Source organism: Lynx canadensis, chromosome D4 (assembly GCF_007474595.2).
Source record: "Lynx canadensis isolate LIC74 chromosome D4, mLynCan4.pri.v2, whole genome shotgun sequence".
Taxonomy (NCBI): Eukaryota; Metazoa; Chordata; class Mammalia; order Carnivora; family Felidae; genus Lynx; species Lynx canadensis.
The window spans coordinates 1,104,557-1,116,227 of record NC_044315.2 but is presented as its reverse complement, the minus strand read 5'-3'; the positions used below and the strand labels follow the sequence as shown (position 1 = coordinate 1,116,227).

The 11,671-nt window shown below is 66.7% G+C and overlaps 1 protein-coding gene and 1 long non-coding RNA gene across 5 annotated transcripts; one reads left to right on the top strand and one right to left on the bottom strand.

Moving 5' to 3' along the window:
* The first annotated feature begins 1,216 nt into the window (after positions 1-1,216).
* Positions 1,217-11,084, top strand: NINJ1 (ninjurin 1). Of its 4 annotated transcripts, none has more exons than XM_030294548.1 (4): positions 1,217-1,347; positions 8,614-8,839; positions 9,384-9,546; positions 10,578-11,084. In XM_030294548.1, exons 1-3 carry the CDS (start codon positions 1,273-1,275, stop codon positions 9,536-9,538), a joined length of 456 nt encoding a protein of 151 aa, XP_030150408.1. In that variant the 5' UTR covers positions 1,217-1,272; the 3' UTR covers positions 9,539-9,546; positions 10,578-11,084. The 4 variants fall into 4 exon arrangements, with proteins under 4 accessions (XP_030150408.1, XP_030150410.1, XP_030150409.1 ...); XM_030294547.1 differs by lacking the exon at positions 1,217-1,347 and adding an exon at positions 4,496-4,694; XM_030294550.1 differs by lacking the exons at positions 1,217-1,347; positions 9,384-9,546; positions 10,578-11,084 and adding exons at positions 3,957-4,694; positions 9,247-9,377 and having other exon boundaries at positions 8,614-8,841.
* Positions 1,267-3,531, bottom strand: LOC115500164. Its single transcript, XR_003964415.1, has 2 exons — positions 2,583-3,531; positions 1,267-2,171 (listed from the first exon to the last, which is right to left on the bottom strand). It is a non-coding gene; the product is annotated as an uncharacterized LOC115500164 (long non-coding RNA).
* Positions 11,085-11,671: the final 587 nt, after the last annotated feature.

The following is an 11,671-nucleotide window of genomic DNA, read 5'->3' as shown; positions in this document are numbered from 1 at the left end:
GCAAGCGGGGGAGAGCCTACCTCCCGAGGCTGTAAGAAAAGCCACGTACCTGGCCCCACGCAGGGCTGCTGGGGGCTGGTTCCTGCCTGTCCCACAAACCTTGCCCCCCCCCCCCACCTTGTCGCAGCTCTGTGTCTAGAACAGGACCGGGCATACAGTAGTCGTTCCATGATGACCTGATGAATGAACAAGCCTCCAACTCCAGCTAATTCACCCACTTAACTCGCTGCTTCCTGACCTGGGACACTGCTACTTACCTTCTTGGGGTGGGGGGGGGGGGGGGTAATCAGCCCACAGGGCCTAAGAAGACCATTCCCAGACCACGGATGGGGAAGCCGAAACAGAGAGGTCCAGTCACCTGCCCCAGCCCACACAGCTACGGTGGTTCAGCGTTACAGAGTCCGGCAGCCTGGAGGGACCCCAGCCAGGGGCGTGGGGAGGGTCAAGGGGGCCAGTGGCCCTGCTCACGGACACTAGGGTGCTTTGGCGGAGACATCGGCAGACACCGCGGGAGAAGTGGGAGTGGTAAAAGCGGCTGGGCCTGGCAGCAGGCTCAGGGTCAGGACTCGAGGACACCGTGGCCCCGGGAGGTAACGCCCGGCTCCTCCGGGCCCCTGCGCACCCGCCTGGCTTCCGACGCCTGGGAGCGGCCCGCGTCTTGCCAGGCGCCCTGGGAAACAGCGGCCGACTGAGCCAAGGCCTGGGGGAGCCAACGCGCTCTGGCCGCCCGCAGCGGCCCGCCCTGGCACGGGGCGCCACCCCAGACCAGAGGACCTGTCTCCCGCCCGGGAACACGGAGGCTGCGCCAACAGGGCGGGGGCTGCACCAAGCGGCTCTCTGCTGCCCCCACCGCCCCCCACCTCCTGAGCGTGCGGGTCGGCCCCGGGGGCGTGGGGCGCCCGAGAACCCCCACTCCCTGGCAGCGGCGCGCTCGCCTTCCTGGCGCGCCCAGCAGTTTGCGAAGTGGCCCGGGGAAGGATGGTTCTTGGCTTCATTTCGTGGATTAAAAGTGTCCAAGACGTGGGCAGAGCCGGACGTGGCCCGCCCCCGCCCGCGCGGCGAGAGGGAGGGTCCTCGGGGTCCCGCGGGCCCGCCCCGGCTGGGCGGAGGGGCGGAGTCCTGAGGCGGAGTCCGGGGCGGAGTCCGGGGCGGGCCGGGGGCGGGCCGGGGGCGGGCCGGGGGCGGGCCGGGGGCGGGAGCGCAGCGGGGTCCCCGGGGCCCAGGCGCGGGCCGCGCTCAGGCCCCGAGCGAGGCGGCTCTGGCTGCCGCACCATGGAATCGGGCACCGAGGAGTTCGAGCTCAACGGCGACCTGCGCCCGGGCTCGCCCGGCTCCCCGGACGCCCCGGTAAGCCCCGCCCCGCCCTCGCCGCTGTGCGATCTTGGCCGGCGCCCGCCCTCTCTGGGCCCCGCGCCCGCTGCTCCCCGGGCACCGGGGGTCGCCGGCCGGCTGCGCGCCCGCTTCCGCCCTGCGGGGTGCCGGGGTCTCTGCTCCGCGTGCGCCCCCCCCCCCCCCCGTCGGGTCCGACGTGCGGTCCGGGGGCTAGGGCCACGCCGGCGGGGTCGCCGGGCGGGCCGGCAGGTGCGTACGCCGAGCCGCGCGGCGGGGTGGCCTGGGCGCCACCTTCCCCCGCCTCCCGTGCCGGCCTCTAACTTCGGCCCCCGCATCCCCTCCCGCTCGTGCGCGCCCGGACGCGCAGGATCCCAGCCTCCGGGCCCGGGGCCAGCAGCGGGCAGACGGTTACGTCACCCGCTGTGTTCGCCGCCACCGCACTATCCAGTGCGTGCCCCGATGGGGAACTTGAGGCCGCTGTGGCTCCGCTCCTGTCTCCACCGCGGCCTCTGCAAAACATGCACTCCTGGCCTCGGACGGCCGTGGGCATGGGACAGGCGCTGGCAGTGGTCCCGACTTCCACTTTACAAGTGGTGGCTCCCCCGCTGCCCCTGGGTCCTGGGGGGGGCGGGGGGGGCGCGCGGGGGGGGGGCGCTGTCCGTGCCCTGTTCCCTGGGCCCAGAACTTCCCCAGCACCTCTGTCTGTGATGCAGTCCTGGGCATGGCTCTCTGGTGACTTGTTGACTTTGAACATTCTTTCACTTTCTGACCCCCTGGCGATGGGGGCAGGGATGGCCGTCTCCCAGCCATGTGAACCGGGCTGGGGCAGCGCGGCTCAGCTGTGGGGAATAGGCCGGGTTGGGGGTGGGGGAGGACATCGGGGTGAGCGAGACCCCGATGGCAGGGCAGGCCCCCTGTGTGCTGGTGACCCCACTAATCCTCTCCGTTGTCTCCATCCTTGTCTGTTCTTGACCGAGGCTTTCTGGGGCCCAGCCTCTGTGCTGACCCTTCAGGAAAGCCTGACCGCCCTAGGGTGGCACAGGATGTTTGTCCCTGGGTTGGTGGTGAGGAAACTGAGGACCGAGAAGGTCCTTGAGTGGCCTGCCCTGGCATGTACGCCCTTCAGAGCTGTGGGTGTGCATACTCGGGGAGGCTGCCTCACCTCTCAGGGCCTCCCGTGCGCGGTCTGGAAAGGGAGAAATAATCCGACCCCCCCCACACCCCAGTTGGAAAGGAGGGCTCCTGCTCACCTCCCAACCTGTGGCTGCGCCATCCAGTCCAGCCTCTCTCTGCTCCCCTCAGCTTTGGCAGGCAGGGTCCCGTGAACCCCAGGCCCGGGGGCGTCAGGTGGGAGATGCCTCCCCCATCATCACTGAGCCGCAACGTCAGTGCTGAGACCAGCCCAGGCGGAGAAACCAAGGCCGGAGCCTGGAGCCCTGCTGTGGGGGGGGGGGGGGGGGGGGGGGGCAGGAGGGCTCCTGCACAGGGGGCTGCTGGCGCTGCGTGCTGCAGGACCCGACTGTGGTGCGGCTTGGCCGTCTGCCATGTGGGCAAGGACATCCCAAGCAGAGAGAACAGCAAGGGAAAGGCCCAAGCAAGTCTGGGGAGGACGTGTGGGACAGGAGGTCAGGCCCTTCCATGGCCCCCGAGAGCCGGTGTGGGTGTGGGTGTGGGTGTGGGTGTCTCCTGGAAGGATCTCACCGTGCCTGCGGCCCAGACCCACGAAGCACCACTCCCCAGCCTCTGCCTCGCCCTCCCACCTTCAGGACCTGCCTTGTTGTGTCTGCGGGACGTTACTCTGTCTCGGTTTCTCCTCTGTGATGTGGGATGGTAGCAATGTCTTCCGTCAGAGATCGTGGTGAGGACCACACGGGCTCGTGCGTGTGCTGGGCACAGTGTCCGCGTTCCTGCCCGCTGCTGGTGATGACTCCAGGGTGGCGCCTTTCCCCGTGGCAGGACCCCTGTGGACAGGCACAGCCTTTCCTTCACAGCACCTGCTCAAATCTGAGCCTCCGGCGCCTGTGTGAGGAGGTCTCACTGGCGAGAGGGGCGACCCCTGGGGTCTTGGGATGCGCCGAGTGCAACAGGAGCCCTGGACGGCAGAGTGGGTGGGCTAGGTTGGTCCCGTGTCGCCAGCACAGCCCTGGCGGCCGGGGGTGCTGACTGGGGGGCCCAGGCCGAAAGCCCCTGTCAGCCTCAGGACACCCACTGAGGGCTGGAGTGTCCTCTAGTGGGAAGCAGGGCAGGGTCACTCGCTTCCCAGGGTGGCCGGGCTCAGGGGAGAGCCCTCCGTGCAACCGCTGAGCAGATGGACCCCGCAGGTGCTCCTCACCCTTTGCCTGTGCCCCCACGGCCGTCACGGAGGCCAGGCTGCCCGGGGCCCCTGCAGGAGAGAGCTGGCGTCTCTCTCACCTGCGGCCGGTGGCAGGACGAGTAGCAAACCTGAATGTTGTGTGAAAATGACCCTCGGCTGTGTCCTGCCCGGGGTGTCTCTCGGCTTGGGGGCAGCTGCATTGGACCTTGTGGTGGCCATTGGGGCCACAGCCAGCGGAGGACACAGCAGGGGGGGAGCAGGGGGGTGGGGCGTGGCTCCGGGGGCCGCATCTGGGCTCTCTCCCTCACTTCTGCTTTCCCGGAAAGATCCTGAGGCTGGCAGGGTCTTGGCCAAGTTCTAAAAGGCCTCGGGGTCACTGCCGGCCAGTGCTGAGCCCACAGGAAGCAGGTCTGCCCAGCCCATGGCCCAGCTGCTGTGGGAAACCCCCCCTCCCCCCCCCCCCCCGCACCGAGACTTCCTGTGGGGACACTGACAGGGACACTGACGTGGAGCGAGACACCTCTCAGTGCTGGCCTTGTGGCCTCCATGCCAGGCTTGAGTGATGGCACATGGCCAGATGGGTGGGTCAGATGAGGGATACTCCAGGTCTTGCCAGACCCACCTCGGTTCTCAGGTCCCTCCCCAGAGGGAAGGACTCCAGAGCCCCGTTCCCACCGGCACCTACTGTGCCCAAGCAGAGGAGCTGTGGTGGGCCAGGCCCCTGGCTCCTGCTCAGGGCACACGGCCATTTCCTGGGCTTGTCCTTTCTCTTGTTGTTCGGATCTATTGTTCCAAATCCGTGCAGCTCATTTAGCAGGCCGTCTGCCCTGGCTGGCTGGGCTCCAACAGACCAAAGGGCCTCTGCACCCCTCATTCAGTCTGATCGCCCATTTTGCAGATGAGGAAACTGAGGCACAGAACCCTGGTGTGGGATTCAGGGGTCTTGGGGAGAGGTGCCAGCGGGAGTCCTACCCTAGCTCCTCACAGGGCAGCCAATGGACGCCCCACGGATTTGGTGGGGGCCTTGGTCTCTTCCGAAAACATGAAGGTGGGTTCTGGGCAGGGGCTCCCGTTCCACACTTCCACGCAGCAGTCAGGGAGGGCAGGATGGGGGCGGTCAGCAACCCACACCCCTGGCTCCTCCCAGGCCTGGCCTCAACTCCCCGGGGAGCTGGAGGCCGGGGCGGGCACGCCGTCTCCTCTACCTGAGCCTGGGCTGGACTGGAGTGTTTCCGTGAAGCTACGGCCGAAGCAGGCACTTGGGCGCTGCAGATCTGGGCTCACATCCATCCCAATTCCCTCCCTGTCCGGGCTGAGGACAGCACTGTGGCCCTGGGCTAGCTGCGAACGCCCCCAGGCCCTCTGTCCACAGAAGGCGGGCCTCCCTCCTGGGCTCTGGCTCCCAACCCACAAGGCTCCTTCCTGGATTTTAGGGGGAGAACTCCAGAGCTCACCTGCCGCTTCGCCCGGCTCCCGATACCACCGTTGAGGTTTAGGGGAAGTCCTCCTGGCCCTGGGGACACATTAACCAGGGTGTTTGTTCCCTGCGCTACTCAGGTCACGGGCAGAGGTCCGTGTGGGAGGTTCCCAGCGTGGCTCCCGGCGGCCAGGCTGGCAGTTCAGACCGAGGGCTCCGGCGGCCTTCCCACCCTGCCCCGCTAGACTGTGCCCGGGACAGCGGGCTCTCTGGGGCAGACGGGCCAGGTTGGAGCGTTGATGCTCCCTGTCCACTAGAGGGGAGCTTCCCAGAGTGCAGCCCGGGGCACACAGATGGGGAGACTGAGGCCAGCTGCAGGGAGCACGTTGTCGAGGCCACACAGCCAGGCTGTGGTGAGCGGGGCTTGACTGGCCTCCTGGCTGGCGCCCCTTATCCCTGCACGGGTTGAACAGGAAGCAGATGGCCGCGTGGGCAGGAAGTGCCCTGCACCAGGAGGGGCGTGCTTGCCACTTGGGGCTCTGAGGCAGTGGCCAGATCCACCAGAACCTTAGGATGCCTGCTCCTGGCCCTGTCAGACACACGGAGACTGAGGCCCGGAGGGGGTCGCGCACACGGGAGGCTGAGGCCCGGAGGGGGTCGCGCACACGGGAGGCTGAGGCCCGGAGGGGGTCGCGCACACGGGAGGCTGAGGCCCGGAGGGGGTCGCGCACACGGGAGGCTGAGGCCCGGAGGGGGTCGCGCACACGGGGGGCTGAGGCCCGGAGGGGGTCGCGCACACGGGGGGCTGAGGCCCGGAGGGTGCTGGCTGTCCTAAGGTCACACCACTGGAGCCGTGGGGGTAGGGGGTGCGGAACAGTGGCCGAGTGAGTGAGTGCACAGCTCCACCTCGCCGGCCCTGATCCCAGCCCCAGCCCCAGCCCCCTCTGCAGGCCTGAGGGGAACACGGGTCAAAGTGCAGCCCTCCCTTGGTCTCTGCTTTGGATAAGGCGCTTCCTGTGCTAGCCTCAGTTTACCCACAGTGAGTGTGAGGACGGGGCGGGGGCACCCAGGACAGGGGAGAGCGGGGACACAGGGTCCCCGTGCTGGGGGCACTGACGTGTCATTCTGTATTTGAGTGTGCGTCTGGCTGTAAAGGGCTCGAACGGTTGTGGAAGGCTCAGAATAAAAGGGAATTCTTCCTCCAGCCCAGAGGCCAGCACAGTCAGCCTGGCTGCGCGTGTGTGCGTGTGCCTGTTTATAGGTTAATATGTGCATGTGCCCACACGCGTGTGCACCGAGCATGTGTGCGTATTTGCTCACGTGTGTCTGCTTGTGCGTGTTTACACGTGCATGCGTGTTTACGTGTTTATATACGCGTACACATACACGTGCTTATGGGTGTGTGCTCCTGGGCGTATATGTACCTGGCCACCCTGCCCCCAGCAGGTGGGAGCCCCTGCAAAGGTCTGCGCCCAGCTCTTTTCTCCAGGACTGGAGACCAGGACAGCACTGTGGTGGCCTCGAGGGAAGGTGCTTTGGCACTTCTGGTTTGTGACAGGAGCACGTTCCCGCCACAGGCGAGGGACGCCCGCCCCTCGCAGCAGCGCACACGTGATGAGGCGTGGCCAGCCCAGCCGCCCGCTGCGGGCACACAGGCCCTTAGGCGGTGGGCTGGGGCGTGTGCGGCCTGGGGCTGGCCCCCCCCCCCCCCGCAGCCGTGGGCACAGCCGGAGGCTCGCGTGAAGAGGCCAAGCCGCGACCCCGGTGGGGCTGCTGTGTGTGGAGCGCCGCAGTCAGCAGTGCAGGGTCGAGGCGGGGCTGGGTTGAGGGCCCAGTGCCCCGATCTGGAATTTTAAACCTAGCGCCTCTGCTACTTAGCCTCCGGGGCTGAGGGAAGGCGGGGCTGCCTGACTGCCGCTGCTGCACACGCCCATTCTCCCTTCCTCCTGGCACACTACTCTAGATGAGATTAAGTTTAGTAAGTAAGACACCCGGCAAAAACGACCCCTGCCCGGCCCCGCCCCGCCCCCGCCCCACCCCCGCCCCCGTAGTTCAGCATTTTCCAGGGTGAAGTTTCCAGCTGCGGAAGGTACAGGGGGCAGAGAATGCTGCTTTCGCCCCTCCCCTGCAGCCTGCCTCCAGCCTGCATCTTTCACGACTCCCGAAACGCGATCTCCCCCGTGCCCCAGGAGGCGCGGTGCAGGGCCTGGTGGCTCAGGGCCGAGGGGTGCGGGTGCGTCCTGGGGGGCTGGGGAGGGGCCAGCCAGGGGCAGCTGTGCCCAGGAGAGAGGGGCTTCCTGGAGGTGGTGACCCCTGGGCGGGGCATGGAGGGCTCCAGGAGTGGCCTGAGGCCCAGTGATGTTCTCAGGCAGAGGCACCTCCTGGACAGAAGGCGTCACCCCTGAGGGACTGTGAGGGCAAGCCTCGTCACAGATGTTGGTAATGAACGAAAGGGCAAGAGGAGGCTTCTGGGGGCCGCCAGGGTGCCCTGTGTGTGCGCTTAACTCCTGAGGCTCCAAGTTGTCTGCGTTAATTGTGTACAGCTTTTTGGGTGGGAATGACACCTCGGTAAAGTGGTTTCAAATCGTTTTTAAAAATAAAAATTAGGGGGGCGCCTGGGTGGCTTAGTCCGTTAAACATCTGACTTCTGCTCAGGTCGTGATCTCACTGTTCGTGGGTTCGAGCCCCGCGTCAGGCTCCGTGCTGATGGCTCGGAGCCTGGAGCCCGCTTCCGATTCTGAGTCTCCCTCTCTCTCTGCCCCTCCCCTGCTCGTGCTCTGTCTCTGTCTCTTTCTCTTTCTCTCTCAAAAACAAACATTAAAACAATTAAAAATAATGATAATAAAAATTCGGGGCGCCTGGGTGGCTCAGTTGGTTGGTTGGGCACCTGACGCTTTGCTTTTAACTCGGGTCGTGATCTCACGGTTCACAATTCTAGCCGCGGGTCGGAATCTTCGCTGACAGTACAGAGCCTGCTTGGGAGTCTCTCTCTCCGTCTCTTTCTGCCCCTCCCCCACTCATGTTCGCCCCCTCCCGCTCTGTCTCTCCCAAAATAGATAAACTTAAAAAAAAAAAATACAATAAAAGTAAATACATAAAAATTAAAGAAGCAGCTCAGTTTGACCCTACCCCGCTTTGGTAGGTGGCTGGGGGAGCGAGCAGGGTTCCGGTGGCTACACTTCACTTCCTGCCCTGGCCCCCGGCCCCGGCCGGGCCGGAGGAGGGCAGGCGGGGGCCCCGGTGGGGTTGTGCCAGGCAGGGGGCCAGAGGCTCCACCCGGGGCCAGACCAGCACATGTGCTGAGGCTGCAGCTTGGTCTCCTAGAGGACTTGATTCGGGCAGGGGGGGTTGTCTTACAGGGGCTGCACAGCCCTGTCCGGACTCCGATCTGTCAAGGAGCCCTTCCCTCTGGGGCCCCGGGCCTCGCCTGCAGGCCCCACGGAGCCCCACCCCCTGCCCAGTGGGGGGGGGGGGGGGGGGCACAGGCGGTGGGGAGGGGCACAGGCCGGGGTGGGGGGGGTGGCACAGGCTGACCAACCCCTCCCCGCAGCCATCCCGCTGGGGCAGGAACCGGCCCATTAACGTGAACCATTACGCCAACAAGAAGAGCGCGGCGGAGAGCATGCTGGACATCGCGCTGCTGATGGCCAACGCGTCCCAGCTGAAGGCCGTCATCGAGCAGGGCCCCGGCTTCGCCTTCTTCGTGCCCCTGGTGGTCCTCATCTCCATCTCCCTCGTGCTGCAGATCGGCGTGGGCGTGCTGCTCATCTTCCTCGGTGTGAGCCTGGGCTGGGGCCCCGGCGGGGGAGGGCCCCGGGGCAGCCCCCACTCAGCCACGCGGTCAGGAGGTGGCCCCCCGTCTCTGTCCCTCCACCCACCCGAGCGAGGCTGCGGGAGAATGTGGTCTACGGGGACTAGCTGGTGGTCCTTCCCCCGGGGGGGAGGGCCGGGGCTCACCTCCACGGCTGGCTGTGTGACCTCGGGCAGGTACCTGACCCCCGCGGGCCTCAGTTGCCTCATCCATGAAGTGGGGGTAAGGGCAGGGCTTTGGGCCCACGTGACGGTCACTAGGCCGCTGCCTGCCCGCAGTGCTCAGAAAGGCGCCTGCCTGGGTGCGTTCAGCGCCAGCGCGTTGTGCCCTCAAATCCACACCTGGGCCTCGGGCCGTCTCTTCTGCTCCCAGACGGACACCTCTGAGCTTCCGTTCTTGGAGAGGGGGCTGCGGGGCTGAGGCCGCAGGCCCGGAAGGCAGTCCGAGCGTGGCGGCGAGCCCCAGGTGCTGCAGGCCCCGGTGCAGCGTCGGCTCCCTTCCGCCCACAGTCAGGTACGACCTCAACAACCCTGCGAAGCATGCCAAGCTGGACTTCCTCAACAACCTGGCCACCGGCCTAGTCTTCATCATCGTCGTGGTCAACATCTTCATCACCGCCTTTGGCGTCCAGAAGCCCGTGATGGACGCGGCACCCCGGCAGTAGGGGTTCAGGTGAGCCAGGGAGGGACCCGCCTGCTGCCGTCCACCTGCCGGCCCCGGGCGGGCCCGTCTCCGCCGCGAGGCCGCCCGGGCACCCGCTGACCCATGAGCAGACCCTCGTGACCCGCGTCGGTCCTGTGGGGCGCCTCCGGCCGTGTGCACCGTCCCCGGGCACATCCCCTGTCCTTGCTCGGAGGCGAGCACCCACCCAGGGTTGCCCTACCCAGGAGCAGGAGCTGCCATGGCCGGGGGACCCTGGTTCCACGCTCAGCAAAGAAGCCCCTGCACTCTTGGGGGCCTGGGGGCTGCCTCAAGGGCGAATGCGGGTCAGCAGGCCCAGCGTGTGTCATGTGTGCTGCACGTGGGGCCCTGGCCGGGCCGCACACCACAGGTACGTGTGGCCTCGGGCCCAGAGGTTGCTCGTCAGGCCCGCCCCAGAGAAGGGGCGGGCACTGCTGACAGACAGCCACCAGTCCAGCACCGCGGCCGAGTGGACAGCAGGCTGCCTGAACACTGCCTATGTGTCGGGCGCATGAAAGAAAACTTCCAGGGGGCCAGCCGGAGGTTGAGGCGGGACGCGGGAGCAGGGCCCACACGTGGCCTGGCTGGGAGTGTCCATTTCCCACTGGCCAGCCATGGGAGTCCCAGCTCACTGCCTGCCTGCTGGCCCGGCCTTGTCGTTAAGTCCGTCTCCCCCAGAACCCTCTGGATGCCGGCCTGCTTTCTTGCTCATGGCGTGATGACCAGGCCGTTTATTAGTTGTGATTAAACACAGTCCTGGCCCTCCCTGAGCATCAGCCCAGAGAGGGTCACACGGGTCTGCTCTCTGAGGCCCCCCTTTAAGCCCTGACAGTGACCCAGGAGGGGAAACTGAGGCTTGCCCAAGGCAGAATTGATTGGGCCCTTCTGGCTCTGGAGTTGTAGTGGCTCCAAAGCTCGTGGGCTGGATGCCAGACACGCTGCCAACAGGGGCTGAAAAGAACGGAGCCAGAGGCCCCTCCAGACAGGGTGGCCCTCACCCCCCTCCTCTCCCTGCCCGGCAGATGCCCCCAGATCGCACCTGGCCACAGCCACCCAGGTCCCAGGAGCCGCTTCACCCTTGAGGCCCACGTCCCCGTGAGAGGCCCCTCCCGAAACTGGAAGAGCCCGGGCGGGCCCGCTAGACGAGTCCTGGGACGAGCCGCCAGTGGTTAGGCCCCTGCAGGCCAGCGCAGGGCCCCCGGAGTCGGGCCCAGGAGGCCGAACCGGGGAAGCGCCGTGGCTGGCGTGGACACACAGCGGCCCGAGGATGGGGGTGAGAGGCCCGGCCGGCGTTGGCCTCAGGACGTTTCCGGAGGGACAGGGAGACCCCCACCCTCTGCCAGCACAACAAGCATCTGGCCTCGAGCCCCCCGTGCCGATGACGTGCGGCGTCTGTGCTTCCTGACCCGGGACTCCGGACCTCAAGCGCCCTGGGCCACGGGCCCTGCCCATGCCTTCCACCAGCAGTGACGGGGCAGAGCCCCCACTTTTATAAGCACCGGTGACCAATAAAGCTAATGCACCTCCTCCCCTGTCTTGGGCCCTGCAGTCTACACTGCAGATGTGTCTGTGCGCTGCGCTCTTGTCTACGCTGCAGACCTGCCCGCGTGCTATGTTCTCATCTACACCCCCCACGGGTCTGTGCGCTGTGTTCTCGTCTACACTGCTGCCAGGCATCCCACAGACTTTTCACAGCAGAGCAGACCCTGCATACGCACTCCCCTGCTCAGGCCCGGGCCTCCAGGTGCTCCCTCAGGCCCGCGGGGGCGGGGGCATGTGTAGGACCACTGGCTTGGGGGGCTGTGTCAGTGCCGCAGGAGGGACGCTGGTCCCTCGTCCACTTCGGTGGCTTTGGGGTCAGAAGCCAAGACCTGGACCCTCTGAAGAGGTTGGAAGGACAGTGTGCAGGATGACCTTGGGTCGGAGGGACAGCCAGGTGTCACCATATGCCCTCAGGGCACTGGGCCCGTGACCCCCTGGCCTCATGGAAAGTTCCAGCGCTCTCGGATTTCCTGCAGCCTCTCTGCACCTACAACCTGGCTCACTGCGGGGTGCCCCGTGCTGCCGGCCAATCAGGCCGAGGGGGCTGAGGGAAGGGGGGCTGGTGCTGGGCGGG